Genomic DNA, 24803 nt, shown 5'->3' with positions numbered 1-24803 from the left:
GTTAGCCCGCCAGGCTTCTCTGTCTGTGGGATTTTCCAGGCAAGAAGTACCTTGGAGTGGGTTGCCATTTCCTCCTCCAGGGGATCTTCCCGACTCAGGGATTGGACCCGTGTCTCCTGCGTTGGCAGATGGATTCTTTACCACTCCACCACCTGGGAAGCTGGAAGGAAGTCAGTGCTAGCTAAGGGCGCTACTCTTGAAAGGAAGAATTCAAACATACTTTGCTTTGCTCAAGGGCACACAGCAACCTCTCAGGGACCGAACCCATCAGCTTTAGAAACAACAGTAGGCGCCAGCAGGTGAGAGCCGTCTACAGAGCATTTGCTAACTTGCTAGATGTGCTGGCTGCCCTGCTAGCAGTTCTGGTGCTTCCCGTCTTTCTCACCCCAGCAAGCGGCAGGGTCATGGTTCCCATCTTACAGATGAGGAAGCCCAGAAGACTCAGCTACTTAGCAGCAGGACCCAGATTCTAGGCCAGGGGAGACCAGCTCCAAAACCTGTGCCATCTTCCCCGGAACCCACTGTGAGCCCCTGCTTGGGGTCAGACAAACCTGAGTTCGAAACCCAGGCCTGCCACCCTCCAATTCTAAGCAAGCCACTTAGGCTCTCTGAGCTCAATTTATTTGAAAAATAGAAATTATAATATCTGCATTCATTCAACCACTCCAACAAGTGTTTAAAAGGGCTTACTTGTGTGCCATTAATGGAGCATTTGCTAATTGACTAGATGTGCTGTGTGCCCTGCTACCAATTCTGGTCCTTTCCATCTGCCTGCAGTGCAGGAGACCTGGGTTTGAACCCTGGGTCGGGAAGATTCTCTGGAAAAGGAAATGGCAACCCATTCCATTTGGGGTCGCAAAGAGTCGGACACGACTAAGCAACTGAACTGAACTGAACCCACTCCAGTATTCTTGCCTGGAGAGTCTCATGGACAGAGGAGCCTGGCGGGCTACGGCCCACGGGGTCACAAAGAGTCAGACACGACTGAGCGACTGACACTGCCATGTGCCAGGCTTTATGCTGCTGCTGCTGCTTCTAAGTCACTTCAGTCCTGTCTGACTCTGTGTGACCCCATAGATGGCAGCCCACCTGGCTCCTCCGTCCCTGGGATTCTCCAGGCAAGAACACTGGAGTGGGGTGCCATTTCCTTCTCCAATGCATGAAAGTGAAAAGTGAAAGTGAAGTCGCTCAGTCGTATCCGACTCCTAGCAACCCCATGGACTGCAGCCCACCAGGCTCCTCCGTCCATGGGATTTTCCAGGCAAGAGTACTAGAGTGGGGTGCCACTGCCTTCTCAGGGGCTCTATGTTACATCGTGGTAAAACCAAGCAGTGTCAGCCGGACCGGCTTCACAGTGTGCAGTCCGTGCTCAGAGAGTCCACACTTGGTTTAATGCTCTGCCTTGGCTGTCTACAAATGCTTGGTGATTCTTGAACGAAGATATTTCTCTGTATTTTTCATTTTGCCCTGGGCCCTGCAAACTATGCCACCGGTTCTGGGTCTCAGCCATTCTCCAGTTTACAGTCTGCAGTCTAGGGGAGCAGACAGACATAGCTCAGACAGAGCCACTGTACCCAGCATGCAACTATGAACCACCATCTGTATGCGGAGAGGTAGACAGGCTGTGAGCGCACACAGCAGGGTTCCTGACCTTATATCTGGGTCGGGGGGACACCTCTTGGTGAACACTGGCTCTGGGGGATTCATCTGAATCTGCCAGGAGAGGGGTGGGCACAGGATTGGGTGGGGGCCGTGGTAAAGGGGCTGCAGGGAGGTCAGTGTGGCTGGAAGGTGGGCCTCCTGGCCAGGGAGGGGTCAGGACCCTGGCAGGAATCTGGCCTTCACCCCAGTGCTGTGGGAGGTGCTTGGAAGGTTTTTTGTGTTTTGTGTGGGGAGTTTTATTCAGCTGCACTGGGTCCTAGTTGCAGCATATGGGATCTAGTTCCCTGACCAGGGATCGAACCCCGGTCCCTGCATCGGGAGTGAATGAAAGTTGCTCAGTCGTGTCCGACTCTTTGCGACCCCATGGACTATATAGATCATGGAATTCTCTGGGCCAGAATACTGGAGTGGGTAGCCTTTCCCTTCTCCAAGGGATCTTCCCAACCCAGGGATTGAACCAAGGTCTCCCGCATTGCAGGTGGATTCTTTACCAACTGAGCCACCAGGGAAGGCAAAGTCTTAACCACTGGACCACCAAGAAAGCACCCCCTTGGAAGGTTTTAATCAGTGATGGTACAATGGGATTTGCATTTTGAAAGGCAGCTCTCTGACTTTGAGGGGAGGGTGGGTTTCAGGCACAGGGATGCCGGGAGGCCCCGTGTGCTTGACTGATTCACGGAGAGAGTGCACGCCATCAGGGCGGGTGCAGCGTGATTGAGAAGATGGGGAAGGGCACCCAACACAGGTCGTGGCCATGACTGCTGGCCTGAGTCCGGCCCACTTCCTGGCTTCCCGCCTGCCCTCCACAGGCCCTCAGGGTCAGGAGGACACGCTCTGATCTTGCTTCACACTGGCGTCTATTCCTGGACTTCACGTTTGGACTGAGATTTCATAACCTCGAAGTGGGCGTTGTCCTTAACACAAAGGTTCACAAACCCAGGATTATGGAAGGGCCTGGACGCTTGAGGACTTGCTGGGGGGTAAACTCGCTGCCGGGGCTGCGTGTGCCGGTCCCCAGTGTGTGTGGGTCGTGGCGTGGAGGGGTGCACGCCTGTGCCTGTGTGTGCAGTTGCAGACATGTGTGTGGACACGTGGGCTGCCTGGAGTGTGACACACCCGCCTGCCCATGAGGACCGGGCGCAGGAGCAGAGCGCGGGCTTTGAATCCTGGTTCTTCCCTGCCTGCCTCTCCACCTGCACCCCAGGGACGGCAGGGGAATAGCCCTCAGGGTGTCAAGAAGTAGGTGAGCTTGTCAGAGTCCTCGCCTCCCGGCCCAGGGCGGGCGCCCGGCCGCTGTCTCCAGGGTTAGTTCCGATACCCATCTGGTGGGCACCTGTTCTGCCCGCAGGACTGTTCATGAGGCCCCAGAGGGCTCTGCCCTTGTTTCATTATTAATTCACAGAGCTCATATTGCTGTTAATAAGAAGAACACCCAGGCGTAGTTACTAGCTCATCATGGGATCACTTGCTTCCTGACTCTCCCCCACAGTCCCCGTGCCATCCCGTGGCAGCCAGACCTGGTCCTTCTTGTCTGTGGCTGAACCCCAATGCCACCCAGCCCTGGGTTTGGCCCCTAGCAGAGGCCTGTTCACTGATGGGCATGCAAAAGAGGACCCGTTCCCTGGACACTAGGGGTCGAGAGGGTGAGCCGCCTCACCAGCTTCCTGGGCCAGGTGGCACTTGAGCCGGGCCTTGTGGTAGGTCCGATGTGGACATTGGAGTCGGGGGAAGGGATGCCCAGGGAAGGGCCAGCCTGAGCAGAGGCCCTGACTCCTGTGCTCTGCCACCTGTGCCTGGCGCCCAGAAGCTGGCATGGGAGCTGTCCTCGCCCCGCAGAGCTGCAGCCCTGCAGGGATGGGTCAAGGTGGGACGTGTTTGGGTGACAGGTGCGTAACTAGTCACGGGCGATTCTTCGTCCTCGATGCTGTGAAATAACACAGGGCTCAGGTGGCGGTGTCTGAAGAGGCCAGGCGCCCCCTCGGCAAGGGGTCTGGGTTCTCCACACCCCCCTGCCTGCCACTTATTTTTCTCCAACCCATTTGCTCTCAAGTCGGGACACAAACCGAGCAGGCAGCACGCTCTCAACCGTGCCAGCCTTTGGAGCCCACCCGGGGGAGTGAGAGAATTAGAGGGAGGGAAGCTTCACTGAGAGATGGGCACCCCCGCTGAACCTTGAAAGCTGGTTCCAGGCTTACAGGGCGTGGACTTGAACCTGAGGAGGTGGGCGGGTGGTCGGATGGGCACTTTGGGAAGCTGGTCCTAGGCCCGCAGGACCCGGCCTGGTGGGCGAGGCTGGGGCAGAGCCAGCTGGGGGCCGGCAAGGAGCAGCGCTCCCCACGGACACTTTTGAGTTCCAAGCCCCGTTTCCAAGCCCTCAGATGCGTCACTTCGTTCAATCATCCCAAGGACTCTGTGAATTAGCTACTATTTTTATCCTCCTCTTAGGGCCAAGGAGACTTGTCCCAGGACACACAGGGAGTGGTTACAAAAGGTGGAGCCAGGCAGTGTGGCCCAAGTTCAAGGCCTGCCCTTCGAGCCCCACTGGCCTTGACCTGGTCCAGGCAAGACCTGATGCTCTTGGCCACACCTAGGGGAGCTCGTGGTAGGGTGAGCAGGGGTCTGGGAGAAGCTGGGAGAAGAGGAGAGTCTAGGTGTTGTGCCAGTGGTCACCAGGCATGCAGAGTCCTGGGGGGCGGGGGTCTGGGGCAGCGGCCCCCTGCCCAGCGCCCAAGGCCCAGCGCCCCTCCCCACCGCTGCCCCCGTCCCCAGCCCTGCCTGGCCTGGCTGACTCGAGAACCGATCTGCTGTTGCTGGTGGGGTTTAATTCATCTTCGCCGGCTCTGTTTCTCTTCACATGCCCTCCTTCCCTTACACTCAGGCCTTGCCAAATTCGGTGTTTAAAAATACTCCTCGGATCTGGGAACAGCAGTCCCCGGCTGACCCGAGGGGTGGACGCGGAGATGCGTGCTTGACGCGTGCTTCTGGAGGCCATCCGCTCTGGGAGTCCCGCTCACCCAGAACGTTCTCCCTGCGATGCGAGCTTTTTTACCATCGGCCACCAGCTCCCACGGTGGGCAGTTTACTGGTTCTCAGAGGAATAGAACCAGGGACGATCAATTAGAGCTTCTCTCATAGCCCAGTCGGTAAAGAATCCACCTATAGTGCAGGAGACCTAGGTTCGATCCCTGAGTCCGGAAGATCCCCTGGAGAAGGAAATGGCAACCCACAGCAGTATTCTTGCCTGGGAAATTCTATGACAGAGGAGCCTGGCGGGCTACAGTCCATGGTGTCTCAAGAGTCGGACACGACTGAGCGACTAAACCACCATGATAAATTGAATTTGTCTGTAGTAGATGTGCCTTCTGGGGGTTGGGGGGCTCCGGAGGCCCTGGAAACTCCTAAGTGCCTGGAGGGATCGCCTGCTTGGAGACTGGGCTTGCTCCCTGGTGGAGCCAGTGGGCAGCTGTGTGACCGCAGGCAAGTCACTTCACCTCTCTGAGCCTCAGTGTCCTTTACCAGATGGGAGTTTGATGGCTGCTTGATCGGGCTGTTGGGGATCATCTGAGAAAACATGGTGAAAAGCCAGCACACAGCACCCATGGAGAAGCCGGCTGGTCTGAGCTAGCCCCGGGGCGCAGCCCCAGAGGCAGGGCCAGCCCTGCGGGGCGGGGCTGGGGGGGCTGCTCACTCTGCCAGCCGCAACTCCTGCCTCTGCTGGGGGGGCTGCCCCCAAATGTCACCAGTGTGACACACCCAGGTCCCCCTCTGCAGGCTCAGGCGAATGTGGGTGCTGCAGACGGCGTGACCTCTGGGCTGGCCTTCTCATGGGAACCCCGCAGGGCTGGTATCCAAAGCCGCTTTGTTCTGGCCCGGCCGGGAACAGAGTCGCTGGCTGGCTTTGAGCTTTGCTGTCTTGGGTCGTGACAAATGGAATTTTTATGTAAGTTCCCAGTAACTCTCTGCAGGGTTTTCTTTCCACCACAAATTCAGCCTTCAGTGCTGACACCTCAGCTGCCCGGGGGGGCCTGGGGAGGTGGGCAGCCCCCACCCCAACCCTTGTCCCACCAGCAGGGCTGTGGCATCCGTCACCCATTGACTCATCCTAGGCGGCCACACAGGGGGACATGGTGGAGATTGGAGGCATGAATGGGGGAGGGGGCTGAGCAGATCACAGGAGGGCTCCGCTGGACGGGGGGATGGACGCGGCAGGCACAGCACATCCCCGTGGTGGGTACACCTGTGCTGGGCGGGACCTTCACACCCAAAGCAGGCCCTGAGGCCACTGTTGCTTCAGTGTCCCCAAGAAGCCAAGAATCAGAGTCAGCCAGGCTGGGGCTCTCACCCAGGCTATGCCAAGCCCTGACCCGGACTTTCATGGTCTGATAGAACAGGGCGTGAGGACCAGTCCTATAAGATAGAGCTGGTGGGCACCCTCACCCAGCACACCCTGAGTCCCTAGAACCCAGCCAAGGCCTTGGCCCAGAGCGGGGCGGGCTGGGGGTGGGGGGGCAGTCAATGAGTGGATGCTGAGAGAATACATAAATGAATCATTGAATTAACACATTAATGAGAGATGAGTTGGAATATGATAAGCCTCAATGGAGGGACAAGCTGCTTCCAGCTGATGGAATCAAGGCAGGCTTCCTGGAGGAGGTGGCATTAGACCAGCTTCTAAGGCAGTACAGGATTTGGTCTCACAGGAAAGAGAGGAGGGCACCCCAGGTGTGAGTGACAGCCCCCCTCCATATGTGCAGGGCTTTGTAGGGAGTAGGGGCAACATGAGGGAGGGCTGGGCCCGTGGCGGAGGAGGACCCCCACCCTAGCATTTGTTCAGTGAACCCACCAGCTCTCAGATTGCAGCCCCAGCTCAAAAAATGGGTGGCCCCACCCTACAGGGGCCAGAGGAGCCCAGAGTCTGGAGGCCGTCTTGGCCCTCAGGAAACCCTCAGCTTACCCACCTGCAGATGGGGGCTCAGGACCTATCACTCCCCACCCCTCACAGGGTCTTTTCCCAGGGTGATCCTTAGGTCTCCCCAGTATGAAATCCTTTCCTAAGCACTTTCAAATGCTTTAATCTCCTTCATCCTCCCAGGAGTGCCCTGAGGGAGGCGGGGAGGAGGCCCAGACTCAGAGCAATTAAGAAGCTGGAAGCCCGTGGGGGCAGGGCTGCTTGTGGTGGGGGGGAGCAGAGAGGCCTGGGTGGAGGGGTGGGCGGGGGCCCTCCCCAGGGGCTGGCACCGACGTCACCGTGAGTGAGCACTGTGTTCAGGCATTCGGGCTGCGTCTTCCGGCCCTGCCACCCTCTTTTCCTATTCTGGCTCACCACACTTCAGAGCCGCCCTGACACGCTGGTGCCTCCCTGCCGCCCCTGCTCCAAATGAGCTGCCCGGGGAGGGGCCGCAGAGCAGGGGCAGGGATCTGAGGGTACCCCGTGTTTGGTGGTGAATCTGACCCCCTCTCCTGGTCCGACACTTCCAGCCTCTGAGCTGCCCCCCACCCCCTGGTAGCCTCCTGCCTCCACTCAGGATTCAGAGCTGCCCCGGACCCATGCTGGGGTCCCCGAGCTCTCCCTGGTCGGGAGAGCTGGGAGGGCAGAGGGTGGCGCACAGGACCTCGCTTGACCCAGAACGTGGCACATAGTAGGTGCTCAGCAAATCCATCCCCAGCCACATGCAGCTACAACCCCAGTGGGGCTCTAGCAGTCCACGCCAAGTACGCAGGGCACGCTTGGGCCTCCTCCCCAGCCTGAGCTCTCAAACCCCTGGGGAGTGGGGGTGATGATAGTCAGGGAACCCGTCTCTCAGGTTTTCCTGAAGCCTCAACAACCTGATGTAAAGTAGCCAAGGCCCTGCCCTAGGGGGCTTGCGGGTGCCCGCCCCTCCCCCAACCTCCCCTGGCTCCCTGCTGCTCTCACCTCAGGGCCTTTGCACCTGCTGCTGCCCTAGGGGGCTTGCGGGTGCCCGCCCCTCCCCCAACCTCCCCTGGCTCCCTGCTGCTCTCACCTCAGGGCCTTTGCACCTGCTGCCGCCTCGGTCTGCAACACTTCCTCCACCCCCACCATCCACCTCCAGAACTCTGTCCTCATCCCAAACGGGAGCTCTGTCCCCAAGGAGCACTCTCTCCACCTCCCCCAGCCCCCCACCCCACCATCCTACTTCCTGTCTCTGTGAACTTGACTCCTTTAGGGACCTCGGATGACCGGGACCACCCAGTATGTGTCTTTTTGTGCGTCTGGTTTGTTTCACTGAGCATAGCCGCCTCGGGGCTCATCCGTGCTGCCGCCTGTGGCAGCGTTTCCTCCCTTTTGAAGGCTGAGTGGTGCTCCACGGTTAGCACCTGCCGTGTGGTGTTTACCCATCACCCGTCGGTGTGCGCTCAGGCTGTCCCTTCCCTTCACTGCTGTGAACTGTGCTGCTGTGGACGTGGGTGGACACGTATCCGAGTCTCTGCTTTCGGTGTTTGGGGTGTGACCCCAGGGGGCTCGTAGCCTGTGGACTCCTCATCCATTTGTCTGTGCCCTGTCAGCTCTGCTGAGTGCGTTTGGCTCGTTGCTGGGTCCCTAATGCCTGGAAGGTGCTGGCTGGATGCATGCTTGCGGTGGGGGTTGGGGGGTGGGGCAGGGAGGGGGTCAGGGCAGGGGCGGTGGAGGGAAGTCCCCGTTAGAACACAGCAGGGAGACCTGGGTCCTGCCGGCCCCTAGCAGCTGCACGAGCTCACTTCTAGTCCCCTTGCTCACCCCCATTCTCATTCCCGTGCCCACCACCCTCAGCCTGCTGGTTATTTCCACCACCTGATCCATCCGCACCCCTCTGATGAAGTCTGGTTTTGCCGTGAAAAGAAAGGGAGGTGACAGTTGACTGGTTGGGGAACTCATTCATCCCAGAAAGGAAATTGGATGCGGCATTGCCCCCATCCGCATCCTGGCCCCTGCTCCGGCACACTCGCGTCCCCGCCCGTGCCTGCTGGCCCCGCCGCGGGCAGCAGAGACAGTGGTCCACTCGACAGGCAGGACGGCCCGCAGCTGGCCTCTCTCGGCTCTCATTCTACAGGCAGCGCTCGACGGATCGATGCAAGCCAAACGATGACCAGTTGTGGCCAGCAGCCCTTGAACGTGCTCGCCGTCCTCTCGTTGCTGATTTCTGCAGGTAGTACCCCCCGGGATGCTCGGTGGGAGGTGGGCAGTGGGGGCGGGCGGTGGGCAGGGACAGAAGGTTCCTTCCCGGGGTCACTGCTAGCCCAGCCAGAGTTATGGGTGCTAACGGGAGTCACCCTCGTGAGGAGCTAACATTCGGCGAGGCCCCATGTGTGTCTGTCTCGGGGAGCTCTGCTGGAAGATTCTCGAGGATGCTGTGGGGGTATCGCAGGCTGCCATCAAGCCCCAGGAGAAGCCCTTAGGTGCAGTGACTTCTCTCCTGGGCCTGGGAAGTCGAAGTCAGGCAATGTTGTAGTCACCTCATTGTGCAGAGGAGGAAACTGAGGCTTGGAGAGGGAACTGGGCAGCCTGAGATGGCACAGCTGGTGTAGGGGCTGGATTCCAACCCAGGCAGCATCATGCCAGGTCCCCGGCCCCCAGCACCCGCCAGTCTCTAAGGTCCGCCCCTCCCCGATCCCAGCCGGAGGGCTCTCATGCACCCCTTCACCAAGATGAACATAATCCGCGTCCTTCATTTGCCTCCGGGTGAAGCTGGCCGCCTGGAGAAGGGGCACCCGCCTCTGCCATCGGGGCTGGCCCTGCTCTCAGCAAGGCGCCTGCTGGCTCTGTGTCTCTCCCTCTGTCTGCGTGCCTCTGTGTTTCTTGGTGTCTCCCTCTGCCCTGTCCCTCTCCCCCTCTTGCCCTTGTCTCTGTCTTTCTCAGGCAGGCATGCACATAACCCCTCCTCGCCTCTTGCTCTGACAGGGTTGTGGGTGCCAGCCTGCAGCTTCAGGTCCCTTGCCCCTTTGCTGGCCGTTGTGGCTCAGAAGGAGGCCATGAAGGGCCCCCGGGGTGGCAGAGCCCAAGACAGGCCAAGGCCAGGGGTCTGGGAGTGGCCACCATGCACAGAACTCCTTCCTTGCGGTGGCTTTCCTGAGAGTTAGCTCTTCTTAACCCTGGAGAAGAGGGACTCCTCACCCATTTACAGATGAAGAAGCTGAGGCTCAGGCCAGGAAAGAGACCAGTCCCAGGCCACGCAGTCAGAGAACGTAGTCACCTGGCTGTTAAGTGATGGCCCTGCAGACCCTGAACTTGGCAAATAGGGGGAATCATGGTCCCCTCTCGGGGACCCCAGTTCCTGAGAGAGTGGCTGTTCCTTGGTGTTCCGTCTCTGCTTGGGCCCTTTTTCCTGGTGACTCAAGATGCGCTGGCCTCCTAACCACCATCCCTCTGCCGTCAGGCCCCAGGGCCCTGCTGCGCCCGTGCCTGAGGCCAGAAGCATGGCCCTTTGTCATCCCCTCTGTTGCTTACCCCCTCCCTGCCCTAAGCGGGACCTGTGTGCTGTTCACAGGTGCTCCTTGGGGCCCCCAGCCCCCGGGAGACTGCTGGTCTCCCATCACCAGGGGCAAGGAGGCGCAGAGAGGCCCTGATGGCTCAGGTGGTCCTGTACGTTCCAGGGGTCAGACCAGTGTCCCAGCTCGGGGCCCAGGGCGCCTCGGGCTCCCTCACATTCTTCCTCAGGAGGCAGCAGTGGCCTTCTGGTCTCTGTCGGATGGTCAAAGCAGGTGGCGCCGGCCCTCCAGGGTGGCCAGGGTGAGCCTCCGGGGACTTGTCCGCCTCCCCTCCCCATCTCCATGGCGGCACTTCCGGCTCCTCCAAAGCCGGGCTCAAAGGCCCCTTCCCAGCTCTGCCCCTTCCCTCCCAGGGTCCTGCAGCCACAGCCTCTCAGCCCAGCCTCAGGGCCCCAGCTGGTCTTCCTGACTCCCCACCGGGAGTTGCTGACACACTCAGCCCCTGTGCGCTGAGTGTGAGCCGACCCCCACCCCCAACCGAAGATGGAGCTTTTTCATTGACCGGAACATGGCCCAGAACAGTGGCTAGAATTCACTTCCTGCCTCTGCCCCTCACCTCCAGCCTCTGGTACGTTGTTCCTCCAGGCCAGTGGGTCCCAAACCAAGTCTTTGCAACCCCTGCAGGTCTTGCTAAGACTCAGACTGTGCTCCCCCCGACCCCGCTCCCACTCGAGTTTCTGTCTCAGAATGCGGGGCTCGAAGCACTGTGTCTGTGACGAGTCCCTGGGGGTTGAGGATGTGGCAGGTCAGGGACCACACCTTGAGACCGATGCGCTCAGCCTCGGTTTTCTCCTCTGTACTCGGGAATGCACGAGATCAAGTGAGATGGTGAATTCACTCAAGGCTTCCTTAGTGAGCTCTGTGTCCTTAAGACGGTCTTCTTTTTTTTCCAAGGCTGAGAAGGGGTTCTGGAGAGCTCCCCTGACTCCTGAAAGGCTGGGACCCTTCTCTTGCAGTGGTCCTGCCCATCCCCACAGAGGAGGGTGCTGTACTTTGAGGAAGGGGCCCGGGATTTCACGAGGCCACCCAAGCCAGCCTCGGTACCCCAGTACATGAGACCCACCCACCCACCGGCCAGCACCACCCAGCTGGGATCCCCTCAGCAGCCCCGGGCGCTGGGAGCTGTGTGGGCTGGAGTCTAATAACCTCTCAGCAGAGACAGAGCTTTCAACTAACTGAGGCGCTTCTGCAGAACCAGAGCCTTTGTGGTTGGAGAAATGTATTCAGCCTACGAAGCCCCTTTTGAGCGATACAAATTAGATACAGCAGTCCCTTTTATGAAGATACTAATTAAGCTGGAGTCAGCGGGCTCCAGGTTTTTTTCCATTGTTATATTTGTTCAGGCTTTCACTCCTGTTTATCACCATCGGCATGACTAGTAAATACTGTTCTGGGCTTAGACGGCGTCACCAGTGGCTGAACACCGATCTCTGGCCTTGAGTCAGGGGAATGAGGGTCCGAGGCCAGGGAAGCTTTGTCACCGACTGAGTTTTTGATGGTCTTTTGTGTGTCAGAAGATGCAGAGGGAGAAATTGTATTTAAATTCAATGGTCTAGGGGGCTGAGTTATTTATGATAAGAGCTGGGGCCACTGAGGCAGCCCCGTGAGGGCTTCTGGTTCTAGGGGGTCAGTTTAGTTGAAACTAAGATGCAAGCGGACACTGCTTTCTCCACAAGCAGGACCTGGTTCTCGCATCCCTGTCGCTCACCACCTGGGCTAGCCTGGACTTGTTGGCGAGCCCACCACCAAGTCCGCCCAGTGACGGAGGAGTGGAGAGGGTCCTGGACCTTGGATCCAGGCAGGCCTGGATTGGATTCCCCCTCCACCACCTCTGACTGGCTCAGACAGGTCACTGTAGGCCTCTGAGCCTTGGTTTCTCCCTCTGTAAAGTGGGATCCCAGACCTGCCTCTTAAGATGGCCAAGTGGATTAAATCCGATAGAACCGGTGAAGCACAGAGTAGGTGCTCAGTTTGTGTTGTTTCCTGATTGGGTGCCTGCTGTATGCAAAACCCTGGGAAAGGATGTCCTTGAGGCTAAGATCAGCTGGGCCTGCAAGGAGCTCCCGGGGGCTCAGTATAAGCAGGATGGTAGCCTAGGGGGGCCTAGGAGGGGTCAGGAGCAGGCTTCCTGGAAGAGGGGAGGCTCACCCTGGGCCACAGAAGCCTCCTGGTGAGGGAAGAGGCAGCAAGACCCTAAAATAGACCAACCAGGCTCTGCCCACGATCCTCACGGACTGACGGGTGTCTTGGGCCAGCTGGGCCTGGTGAGGGACCCCCACCAAGCCTGGTGACTCTGTTTTCCAGTCTTGTCTGCGCATTTCCGGGTCTGTGAGCCGTACACAGACCACAAAGGCCGCTACCACTTCGGCTTCCACTGCCCCCGGCTCTCGGACAACAAAACCTTCATCCTCTGCTGTCACCATAACAACACAGTTTTCAAATACTGCTGCAACGAGACAGAGTTCCAGGCGGTGATGCAGGCGAACCTCACGGCCGGCTCCGAGGGCTACATGCACAAGTGAGTACCACGCTGGGGCCCCGGTCAAGCCAGGATGCTGCCAGGACACCCCAACCTCCCAGCCAGCTGTGGGGTAATCAGTGTGAGGATGGGTGGGCCTGGAAGGTGACAGGTTTTCTGGGCTGCTCTGTCCTTTTCTGGGATGCCTTCTCATCTGAGAAATGGGCACACGACAACACAATACCTGCCTCTCAGGACTGATGGGAAAGCGGAGTGAAGTCAAGGACGTGGAAGACTTTCGGTGCTCGGACCTGGAGCCCACGGGACCCAAGTTCCTTTTTCATTCATTGTTTGTTCAACAAATATTGGTTGACATTCCTGACTCAGAAATTGTTCCCACGCAGCCCCTTTCCCTAAGGTGACTGGAACACATGAGACCAGGGCCCTGATAGGCGGGATCTGAATGTAGAGAGAGAGGAGGAGTGTGCTGGTAGAAAAGCAGTAAGAATATGCTAAGTAAGGGCACATGTATCAAAACAGTATCCACTTATTCATCTTATGATGAATGAGCAGATTGCACATTTTTAAAAGCCATTGTGTCCTCTGCCTTCACCTATTTAATTTTTGGCCTTTTTCCTATTGAATCATAGGAACTCTTTATATATGAAGGAAATGGGATGCGTTTCATATATTTTCTCAGAGTGTCTTTGAGTTTGTGCTGCTTTTTTCTTCATGCTTAGTTTTAAATTACTATACAGTCAAATTGTACCCATATTTTTGTCGTTTATGCCCGGTGGGGTTTATATCGTCCTGAGATAGGCTTTTCCTACTCTGAGATCATAAAAAGATTCCCTCATGTTTTATTTCTTGTATGTTTATTTTCTTACCTTTAGATATTTGATGTGTCAGGAATTTATTTGGATGTAAGATTTCTTTCTTTAATTTGCCCGCAAGTAGTTCGTGTGGATGTTTATTAGGAATCTAGCTTTACTTTTTTCCTAAATGGGTAGACAGTTATCCCAATAGGAATGACTGAATTGTCCGTCTTCTCCTCACTGATGCGAAATGCCAGCTTCCTGTATACGATAATATACTAACCGTGAGTGTCTGGGTAGGTTGGGGCGGCTTTCCTCGGCCTGTTTATGTTTGCTGGCACCTCATTGTGTTCACTACTGTTGCTTTTGATATGTTTTAATATCTTCTTAGTCTATTCCCTTAGATTGTTTGTCATATAAACTTTATAATTAGCTTGTCTAGTCTCTCTGCCAAACAAAAATCTAGGTAGTATTTTTTATGGAGATTGTGTTGGGTTTGTAGATTAATTCAAGGACAATGGACTTTTCCTGATGTTGAATATTCCCTTCCAAGAATACAGGGTGCCTTTCTGTTTGTTCAGCTTTTCTTTCATAGTGTTTGAGAGTTTTCTTCACAGAGAGATTGTACATATCTTTTCATTTATTCGTATTTATTTCTTTTCATGCTGCTGTTTTATAATGAGGTGTTTTTTTCTACTGGTTGCTCAGCTGGTAAAGCATCTGCCTGCAATGCAGGTGAACTGAGTTCAATCCCCCTGGAGAAGGGAAAGGCTACCCACTCCAGTATTCTGACCTGGAGAATTCCAGGGACTGTATATAGTCCATGGGGTTGCAAAGAGTCAGACACAACTGAGCAACTTTCACTTTCTTCCACTAAATCTTCTAACCAACTGTTGTTTAAATACTAAAACCTAATGGTTTCTAAATATAAACTTTTTTACTCAGCCACCTTACTGTAATTCCTTATATTTGTAGTACTTTTTCGGTGGACTCTCTTACACGTCCAATTATGCTGTTTGCAAATAATGATGATTTCATCTCCTTCTCTCTAACTTTTGTGCCTCACTTCTTTTTCTTGTCCAATCATGTTGGCTAGTACCTCTAAGACCATCTTTGAAATTGTCAGGCACTCTGATCTCCCTCCTGACTTTAATGGGGATGCTTCAGATATTTTCCCAGTAAGCCTGAGGATGACTCCTGAGGTAGATATATTTTTTTCGTGGTAAGGAAAAAAATCTACTTGGAAGGAGTGGGTTTGTTGAGTGACTAGTGGAGGGATCAGTGTCACCGCTGGGAGCGATGGTGGTGGGAAAGGTCTGAGCCTCAGTCTCTGTGTGATGTTGGGCTTGGATGCTTTGCCACCACACCATGCTCTCTTGGGGGGAGCTGCCTCTTCCCTCTGATCAGGCAGGAGATGCAAATTGCTTGACTATCATCTAAATCTCTTCTCCTCCCACCAAGGCCAGCTCCCCAGCCTGCCTTCCTCAGATGCATGGGTGCTTCCCTTGAATATCTTGCCATCTGCTCAGACCTTAGAATAATTCTGTGTGAAGTAGTTCAGCAAGCCTCTTCTGTCACGAGGGCTGGAATCAAGCCTGGAACTTGACCCAAGCCTTTTTATAAGACCAAAGACTAATTTCTTAAGCCAGGAGGGCGGTGCCAGGACTGAGGTTAGGACCCCAAAGTGTTGTAGTTGCTGGCTGAAAGCCAGACAGAAGACAGAGGCTTGGCAAGGTGGCCAGACTTCTCCAAGGCCCTGGCGACTGGCGTCTGGGATCCTCGTTTTGAACACACAGGTTTCTGTGGTCTGCACGTTCACACAGGATTCACGTGGAATTCTCCACCGTCTCAGCACAATGGGTCCCGGCTGCGGATAATAAAGTGTCAAACCACAAAACAAAGCTCTTCCCTGGGGAGGCATGGCCACACTGAGGAAGTTTAGCTTGGTTTTTATTCTGGAACCTCAGCAAGCATTTTTGGAGCAGGCAGCATGGGGCTGGCTCTGTGTCAACCTTCTGAAGTCACCTGGGAGCCCACCCTTAGTCTCCTTGATGTACAAGAAGGCGAGGTGTGGAGAGGCTGGATAACTTGCCTGACTGAGGCAGCCAGTGCGGGTGGAGCCTAGAGCCGAACTGGATCTAGAGTTGCTTTAATAAATCCGAGACTTCTGTCGATGGCAAGCCCCAGAGCAGGGACCCCCGCCATGACCCCATGGACACATGGGCCTCATCCTCCTTTTGGGGGTCGCTCTGTGCATTGTGAGACACTGGCCACCACTCACTAGAGGCAGGGAGCACCCCCTCCCCACTGATGGGCTGTGACCCCCAACCGAGTCTCCTGACTGCCAAGCACGGGATGCGGGACTTTTCCTGGTTGAGGGCACTGCTCTGAAGGAATGCCTCCTCGTCACTCTCCACTGAGCTTCCTGTCACCTCCCTTCCCACAGACGTGGAGAGAAGCCCAGAAGAGCTGGGCTGCACTCCTCAGCTGGGCTGTTCAGCTCTCTTGGGCCTCACGAGGGAGGCGTGGTGCTTGGTCTCCCGCATCCAAAAGTGTAGAAGAAAGTGGGAGTCACGCAGTACAGAGGAAGGAGCGTTTCTGGGTAGCCTGAGTATGAAATGCCAGAGGAAGAGTGTGGAGAGGCAGCAGGGGCTGGCATACTGGGCTGGGGGCCCCTGGGCTGGGGGCAGAGGGGGTGGTGCTTGGGCTTCCTCTTGAGGGTGGCACGGGGCCCTGAGGGCTTCAAGTCAGGCTTGTACTCATGGATGGTGCGGGGACAAGGACCTGGGACATTGCAGAAACTATGATGCTGACCTGGACAAGATGGGGGCCCTGCAGAGGGGATGGGCCGGGGACACCCAGGACAGAGCCAATCAGAGCTCAGATAAGAGGCCCTGGAGGGCCTCCTGCTTAGCTGTCGGAGTTGAGGGACCTTGGGGAGAAGGCCTGAGCCCAGGGAGCTGGACCAGGGCCTTGTGTCCAGCCAGAGCTTGTGTCAGAGAGGGGACAACTGGAAGATGGGCTGGTGGGAGTGGGAGGATAGGTCAGTGGTGAACGGGGTGGGACAGGCCTGGCTGGCTGAGAGGTCCTGAGTGCTCCAGGTGTGTGAGGGGAGCCAGGTAAAGTCCGCCTTTAGGACCATCCTGCCCTCTGGGGCTCTGATCCCTCTGGGCAGGACACCTGTGTTGTCTCGTTAGTCCTCACAGCTACTCTGAGAGCAAGGAAAAAGGGGCTGGGCCCAGGCTGGTCAGGTCACCTACTGCAGCCACAGTTGAGGCCGAGGGATGCCAGGGCCCTTGTTCCACCAGCGGGCTCTGCCACCCCTGGGTGCCTCTAGAAAGCCAGGGCTTGTCTGATGCTGGGGAACATGCCAGACCTCAGCCCAGAGGCCAGATGAAGGTTAATACCCATCTAGATGGACCAGCGCAACTGTGACCCCCACTAGGGCTTTATGAAGATGCAAGGGCCGCCTGACACTCGCCCGCCCCTCCCAGTGAATCAGCCGGGAGGCGGGGCTGGTGGCAGGCAAAAGGAGAGTGCTTCTGATGACTTATTTACTTGTGTTTTTCTGGAGGAACAGAACGGTCTGTTTTGGTTCTGGCTGCTTGGCAGAAAGGCAGGCAGAGCGAGAGAAGCAACCTCGCCAAGCCCACCACCTCAGGGAGATGCCACTTCTAGCCACTCGGGCAGCAGCCCTGGTGTTCAGGAGTGTGTGCGCACCCTCCCATGCCAGGTTCTGGGCAGGACGCTAGCAGCAGTGACCACCCAGGGCCCTGGACAAGCAACAGCAGCAACCTGTTCAGGGCGTGGGCTGGGACGGGGCCTGTGTGGTCGGTGATCAGTCACCTGTTCAGGGCGTGGGCTGGGACGGGGCCTGTGCGGTCGGCGATCAGTGCTCTCTGAGGGCAGAGGTCGCCCCTCTGGCAGTGGGTCACGGACCGGAGTCCTTGTGCGGCACATGGGTGTTCCTTCACGAGGCAAATGGGCTGCTAGAGGTGGGAGCCTGGGACAGGAATTCTCAGAAGACAGCAGAGTCCTCAAGGCCTCACCATGGGAAGTGATGGGTTGTCAGTTTTCCCTTGGCTGCAGTGAAACCTCTTTCCTCCAAAAGCTTTCCTTTCCCCAAACCCAGAGGTGCTCCGGCCACGCAGACACAATGGTCTCAGGAGCATACCTCCTCCATCCTTGCCCGGGACTGCCCATGGGTGGTGATGGGACCACCACCTGGCCTCAGCCGGTTGACATACCTGCTCCTGTCCGGGAAGGTATTCAGCGAGATTTCTCCATCAGAGAAGGCTTGGTTTATTGCTTGAGAAGCACCAAAAGAATGTGAATCAGTAAATATCCCAAAAGATACTGAAAAATTGATATCTATGGTTTTGGCTGGCTTCTTATCTTGCTTCATAAAACAGCCTCTGTTTTATCTTTTGACCTTTACAACACCCCCACACACACACCCCCACACACACACTCAGCAAAGGCCCCTGCATCTGGATGAAATTAATTTCCAGATCGCATTTCTAAATTAAATTTTATAAAAACCAGAATGCTCACAGCCAGCCAACCATGGAGAGGCGGGGAGCTGCCTGGGGATGGGGTCCGTGGCCCAGGCTTCTGTGCTGGCTACCAGCTCCAGGGTGGCCTCCCTTGCAGGTAAGAGGGGGTCAGCAAAGGTGGCACCTCCTTCCAGTGCCCCTCTACTTCCTCTGAACTGGAGGGGGGCCGTGAGATCACACTGTCACCCCAACCGCCCAGGCCAGTTAGACTGAGCTGGCTGCGGAGGCCTGTAGCCCAGCAGCGCCTGCGCTTGCCATGGCGATGACACCCTGAGATTCAGGAAGCTCTTGCTGGGGAGGTTGGACCCGGTCCTCAGTTCCCGGTAGAGGGTGAGCCAGGACACATGGGCCAAGCAGATGCGGGGAATTCCTGCCTGGACATCTGTCTCAGACTCGACCTTGGGATTTCCCCCCAGTTGCGCACACTCTGAGGTCACATGGCCCTGTGTCTAAATCCCAGCGCGGCCCCTCCCCAGCTGTGCAGCCTTTGGCAATGACTTTGCCTCTCTGGGCCTCATTTCCTCATCTGTAAATTAGGGAGACCAACTCCTAACTCACAGTATTGTTGCAAAGATTCAGAAACACAGGACGTGGTGATTGCTAGTATTACTATTAACTACTAGAGAATATGGGAATGGCAACCCACTCCAGTATTCTTGCCTGGAGAATCCCATGGACGGAGAAACCTGGTGGGCTACAGTCCATGGGGTCGCAAAGAGTTGGACACGACTGAGCGACTTAACTAACTAGAGAATATGGGTTTCCTGGGTGGCGCTAGTAGTAAAGAACCCGCCTTACCCAGTGTAGGAGATGCCGGAGACAAGGATTCGAGACCTGGATTGGGAAGATCCCCTGGAGGAGAGCATGGCAACCTGGAGAATCCCATGGAGAGGGGAGCCTGGCAGGCTACAGTCAATAGAGTTTTAAAGAGATGGACATGAGTAAAGCGACTTAGCATACATGCACGCACTAGAGAATATGCCTGCTGCTGCTAAGTCGCTTCAGTCATGTCCGACTCTGTGCAATCCCATAGACGGCAGCCCACCAGGCTCCCCTGTCCCTGGGATTCTCCAGGCAAGGACACTGGAGTGGGTTGCCATCGCCTTCTCCAGAGAATGTGTATAGAGAAAGTAAAATCTAGTGAAGAGGTTATGAATATAAAGTCTGCCATTGTCATCAGCTTGCTATGAGTGCTCAGTATGTGTTAGCTTAAGGAATGTCTGAAGCAGCCCCAGGCTGAGGGCTGGGCACAGAAAGATAAGTTAGACCCTGACTCAGCCTCAAGAAGATCTGATCTCGAGATGCAAATAGTCCTACAAGACAGCAAAGACAGCAGAGTGTGTTCTGGGAAACCCAGTGGTTTTGGGGGCCCAAGGAGAGGGATTGGACTTAACACAGGACATCAAGGAAGGCTTCCTGAAGGAAGCTGCAGGAAGACAGGGAGGTGGGGCCAGCTGCATGCACAGGAGGTAGGGGGCAATTTCCAGGCAGAGAAGCAGCGTGGATACAAGCCTGAAGGGGGCTGTCTGCCCAGAGAACGTGGGTGGCACCTGCCTTACTTAGGCAGTGTGGTACTGTGGTTAGGGATGTGTGTTCTGGAGCTGGACTGCTGGGCTTAAATCCTGGCTTTGCCGCTTCACAGCTGTGAGATCTCAGACACTCTTTTAATTCCTCTGAGCCTCAGTTTGCATCTCTGGGCTGAGGATGACGGCAGCAAGGGTTCCTCCCTAGTACGCCGTGAGGGTCGGACAGGCTAGGATGTGTCAAGTGATTAGAGCGATGCCCGCCAGCCACTGCTTTGGTTGCTGTTGTTGTTTCTTAGCCCTGGTGGTTTAGGCCTAGCTGTGGTCCCGCTCCCAGCCCCTGCAGGCATTGTGGACTCCCTCTCTGCAGGGTAGCATCTGCCCGCAGCTGGCCCTGCCTCTCCCTCCCTTCTCCCCTCCCCCAGCCCCCGCGGCTGCTGCCATGGGAACCACCCAGGAAAAGCCTGGCGCTTCGAGCAACGCTGTGGGGGCTCCAGGGGAAGGTGGAGAGGGGTGCTGGGGAAAACAGGGGTGCCGGGGGCTGGAGTCAAGTCCTCCTCCCGTGTCCATGCAGACTCCTGTCTCAGGATGCCGGACCGCACTGCTGGCCTCTGCTCCCTGGCAGGAATTCACATCCGCATGTCTCCAGGCGGAGCTGGCTTCCCCTTGAAATCAGGCAGCAGGGGGATGTGGTGGGGAAGACTGCTGGTCAGTCATTCACACCTTAGCAAGAACAAGCCCCTGGGACAGCTGCAGGCCTCAGGGAGGTGGTGGCTGGAGGTGGGGCTGCAGGAGGGATCCAAGGGGCTGTGATGCAGAATTGTGGGGTTACTCATTCCTCAAGCAGCCCGGAAGCCCCAGGCACTTGTCAGTGCCTGCTGGACGTGAGGTGCTCAGGACACCCAGAGCCTCCCCTCGAGGAGCCCCCCGCCCCACATGTGGGGAGGGAAGGCCTTCCAGTCAGAGGGCTTGCATCCGTGTGTGTGTGTGTGTGTGTGTGTGTGAGTGAAAGTCAGCACCCTCCACCTGGGGCCCAGCCCGGGGAGGGGGCTGGAGGACTTGGAGGGGAGCAGCCCCCATCTCACTGCAAAGGCCGAGGCTGAGCACAGGTGAACCAAGCGGGAAAGATCCAGAGTCTGGAAGCCAAGACCAGGAGGAGCTCCACTCCATCTCCTCCAGAAACAGAGACACACCCATGTCCTCCCAGGCTGCACAGCAAAGCCAGGCCGAGAAGAGGCTGGAGCCGGGCCTCCAGGCTCCAGGCTTCAGACAGCATCTAGGGGGCCCTGCTGTGGCGACCCAGGACATCCAGGGAGCCTGTCTGCTGGGAGCTGGGGCGGGTCTCTCCCCGTGGAATGTGGGGCAGCGGGGCTGGGTGCCGGCTCTGCCTCCTGGGAGCGCCTCCTCTCCGCCACTGCCTGTGCATGCCCACCTGCACAGATGCCCGCAGCAGGCAGCAGATGGAGGAAGCATTGAGTGATTAATAAGTAGGTCCCTTTAAACAGTCGCTGTCCCGGGTGAGCACTGTTTGGAGCTCAGCTACCCCAGCTGCCATGGCGAGGCCAGGAAGCAGCCTCCCCGACCATCTGGGCACTCAGGGGAGACTCAGACCCTGGCCTGGGCGGGAGGATACACACGACCCGGCTAGCATGGCCCCGGGTGGCGGGGGAGGGTTTGAAGGGCCCTCAGGCCAGAGAGAAGCCTTTCCCAGCCGGGGTAGGCGGGGCAGTGTATCCGGGAGGCTTCCTGGGGGAGGCAGTCTCCAAGAGGCGGTGGTAGGAGTCAGGCAGGAGAGGAAGTAAGGGACTGGGGGCACTGGAAGGGTTGGCCAGGCTGAAGGTACAGCCCCTGGGAAGGCTTGCCTGCAAGTTCCTCAAAGGTGGAGACGCCTTGGCAGGAAGCCTGCGCCCCTTCACAAAGAAGCATCTATGGCTCAGAACCCCCATCGTCTCTGCTTCTGGAGGACAGACTAGACCTCGGTGTGGAAGTGCTGGGTGAAGAATAAGAGAACCGAGGTCAGGGGCCCTGAGACCCCTGGCTGTGCAGTCTGTGGTGCCTGGTGGGGAGGACTGTGTTGGGGAACGGCCGTGGGGCAGGCTGGAAAGGCGTGTGGCTGGTGGAGCAGATGGACCGGTGTCTGCTGCATGGGGTCGGGGGAGGGCAGCTGAGCCCACGCCCTGAGTCCTGGGCTTCTGAGGGGCGGGAGCAGGGGGTGTGATGGAGCAGGCTGGGGCGGAGCTGGCCCCAGTGGGGAGGCCGGCTGCATTCCACGCAGAAATTCGGGGTAGCCGGTAGCCCCAGGTGGACTCTGCGAGGCAGGAACTTGGGTCTGTGCGTCCTAAGACAATGAACTTCCTGCATTTGCCCTGGGCTCAGAAGGATGGGGAAGAGCTGGAGGGGGGAGGGAGGGATTGGTGAGAGAGGGGGTGCTGAGAGCCTCCTAGGTGGTGGGAACAGCTTCAGCAAGGGCTAGGAGGGTGGGCAAGCGCGGGCCACCTGCGGGAGACAGCTGGCCGGTCTGAGCGTAGCCCCCACATGGGGGGAGGGAAGGAGGGTGAAAGTAAGGGCTCCCACACCATGTGAGCCCCAGATGTCCAGCTGAGAATTCCTTCCCCACCGGAGTTCCTACCCAAGGATGTGGAATCTTGGAGGGGGTGCTTGGGTGGGACAGGGTGCAGGGCAGTGGGATCTGGGAGGTGGCCAGCAGGGCAGGTGGGGGAGAGGCAGTCGTGGGGGGTGGGCATGAGAAGAGGGAGCCAAGATTCCCTGTCGCCCCAGAGGGGCCCGACACCCTCTCTGAGACCCCAAAGCAGCTTCCGTACCACGTCTTCTAATGGACCCCGCTGCTTAACTGCAGCCCCCGCGGGACGGGGGTCCCGGCGTCTCTCAGCCTCTCTCTGTTTGCCCGCAGCAACTACACCGCCTTGTTGGGAGTGTGGATCTACGGCTTCTTCGTGTTGATGCTGCTGGTCCTGGATCTTTTGTATTACTCGGCAATGAACTACGACATCTGCAAGGTTTACCTGGCGCGGTGGGGCATCCACGGACGGTGGATGAAACAGGACCCCCGGCGATGGGGGAACCCTGCCCGGGCCCCCCGGCCAGGGCAGCCGGCCCCGCAGCCCCAGCCTCCCCCGGGCCCCCTGCCGCAAGCCCCCCAGGCCGTGCACACGCTGCAGAGAGACAGCCACACCCCGCCGCTGATGACTTTCCAGAGCTCGTCCGCCTGGTGAGTGGCCGCCGTCGCTTGTCTTTGATGAGCTTGGAAAATGCTGAATCGTTATTGCTGCTGGGTCTGGCTCATCGATTACTGGACTATTTCCTTATTTGCCAAGAAAAGTTTAAAGTGGCTCCTAATAATAACATATGCCTGTATGGAAAGGTTGAAATGGTGCTTAGGAACAAAGCTTGCAAGTTGGTTTTACTCAGATTCTAGTGTGAGAGCTGCTGGCACTGAGCATGAAATGGAGTTGTGAGTTTCCTGGCTGCCAAGGCAAAAAGGGAAATTGGATGGCTTTCCAAGTTTTCAGTCTGGTCAGAGGATGCAAATTGATCTGCCAGGGGCTGAGGGAGAAGCTTTTTTTCCAGCATCAAGTTTGAAAATAAGCATATTACTGGGTTCCATCGTGCATGTATGTTGAGTCACAGAAAGGCATCTGAGGGTGATGCAGTCAGGCTGCTCAGTGATGGCTCAGGGGAAGGGAAGAAAGTCGGCAAGGGGGATGTGGGATATTGGTTAGCCTGATAGGGTGGCTACCCCAGCAGAGCCCCCATTATCCTGCCCCAGGAGCACATTCATGGTCACTGCAATTCTCATATCTATTTGTCTCCAGTCTGGTGGGGGATGGGGGATACCCTAACCTGGGGGTCCCTGGGCAGTACAGGGCTGGAGGGAAAGGGGAGGGGGTCTGTGTGTTTTGGAGCAGGACCCCATTGTGCGGACGACCAGCACCAAGCACAGGCACCAGCCCCTGGAGGGGCCAAGCTGAGCAGAGGTGCTCAAGTTCGGAGTCAGGTGTGGGGTTCAGGTGCTCTGCAGGGGCGGGGCTGCAGCCATGGACACACAGGACATGGGGTACGTCATCCCAGGACGTAACAGCACCAAGTCAGCCTGCAAGATCCGGTGCAGAAACCTCCAACACGGTGACCCCTGCCGAGTCCATGCGCTTGACAGGCAGCCCGGCCCCAGTTCTGCCAGTTACCAGCTCCGTAACTTTGGGCAAGCCCCATCACCCTCCTCACCTGCCCGTCCTTGTGAAGGAGCGGAGTGTAAGGACCTGCACTGCCCATCCCCACCTCCCGCCACCCCAGGGGTGTGCTGCTGCTGCTGCTAAGTAGCTTCAGGCGTGTCTGACCCTGTGCGACCCCATAGACGGCAGCCCACCAGGCTCCCCCATCCCTGGGAGTCTCCAGGCAAGAACCCTGGAGTGGGTTGCCATTTCCTTCTCCAATGCATGAAAGTGAAAAGTGAAAGTGAAGTTGCTCAGTCGTGTCCGACTCTTAGCGACCCCATGGACTGGAGCCCACCAGGCTCCTCCGTCCATGGGATTTTCCAGGCAAGAGTACTGGAGTGGGGTGCCATTGCCTTCTCCGAGGGGTGTCCCGAGGATCAAACAAAATGGCTGGTGCATAGTAGGTGCTCAGTGAACCGTTGCTGCTTCTTTGTTGGAGACGCAGCCCAGCTAGTTCATGATCGTTTAAGTAGCTAACAGATTGTGACCTTTTCAATAATGGATGACTTAAATAATTAATAAGATACACTTAAATCAGCTTGTGCTTATTGATCGAGTAATTGCCCCATCTGTCATACAGCAGACAAAGAGGCAGGCGTGCTCAGCTCAGTTGGACAAATGTGGACTGGGTGGGTCCTCTGGGCAGGGCACTCGAGCCGGGCTCCCGGTAATGTGGAGGTGATGGGTGAGAAGGGGCTGCTCTTCACTTTGAGGAGCGGGGAGGGGACGCACAAGCCCACCCAAAGCTACAGACCATGAAACCGCTGTTGGCTCAGCCCCAAAGGTGGGGTTTCCTGAAATGTGGGTCTCTCACTGAAGACACACCTGGGGTGTTTGTCAAAATAAATTCCTGGGTCTCAGCCAGAGCCTCCTGATCAGAAATCTCTGGAGGTGATGCCTGTAGGCATGACAGTTTGAGAACCACTGCAAAATGTCGTTCCCAGCAGCTGAGTGTTCTGAGAGCTGAGAATCTACTGTGTAGATGAAGGTAGTTCTGCCTCATCCCTCCATCCCTCCCCGTGTACTTGACAAGACCACGATGTGAGCCCATCTTTCTGGGGAGGTGCCGTTCT

General features: G+C 57.0%; 1 protein-coding gene across 2 annotated transcripts in view; it reads left to right on the top strand.

Moving 5' to 3' along the window:
* Positions 1-24803, top strand: part of SHISAL1 (shisa like 1) — an 81470-nt gene that overhangs the window by 21266 nt on the left and 35401 nt on the right. For both annotated transcript variants that reach the window (XM_002687976.7, XM_024992825.2), the window contains exons 2-4: positions 8712-8807; positions 12451-12664; positions 22410-22727. In XM_002687976.7, coding sequence (XP_002688022.2) covers positions 8744-8807; positions 12451-12664; positions 22410-22727 — 596 coding nt within the window. In that variant the 5' untranslated portion in view covers positions 8712-8743. The remainder of the gene's footprint in view (positions 1-8711; positions 8808-12450; positions 12665-22409; positions 22728-24803) is intronic.

Source organism: Bos taurus, chromosome 5, assembly GCF_002263795.3.
Source record: "Bos taurus isolate L1 Dominette 01449 registration number 42190680 breed Hereford chromosome 5, ARS-UCD2.0, whole genome shotgun sequence".
In the NCBI taxonomy this organism is placed as follows: domain Eukaryota; kingdom Metazoa; phylum Chordata; class Mammalia; order Artiodactyla; family Bovidae; genus Bos; species Bos taurus.
The sequence above is the reverse complement of the archived record's forward strand: the minus strand, read 5'-3'. Positions and strand labels throughout refer to the sequence as shown.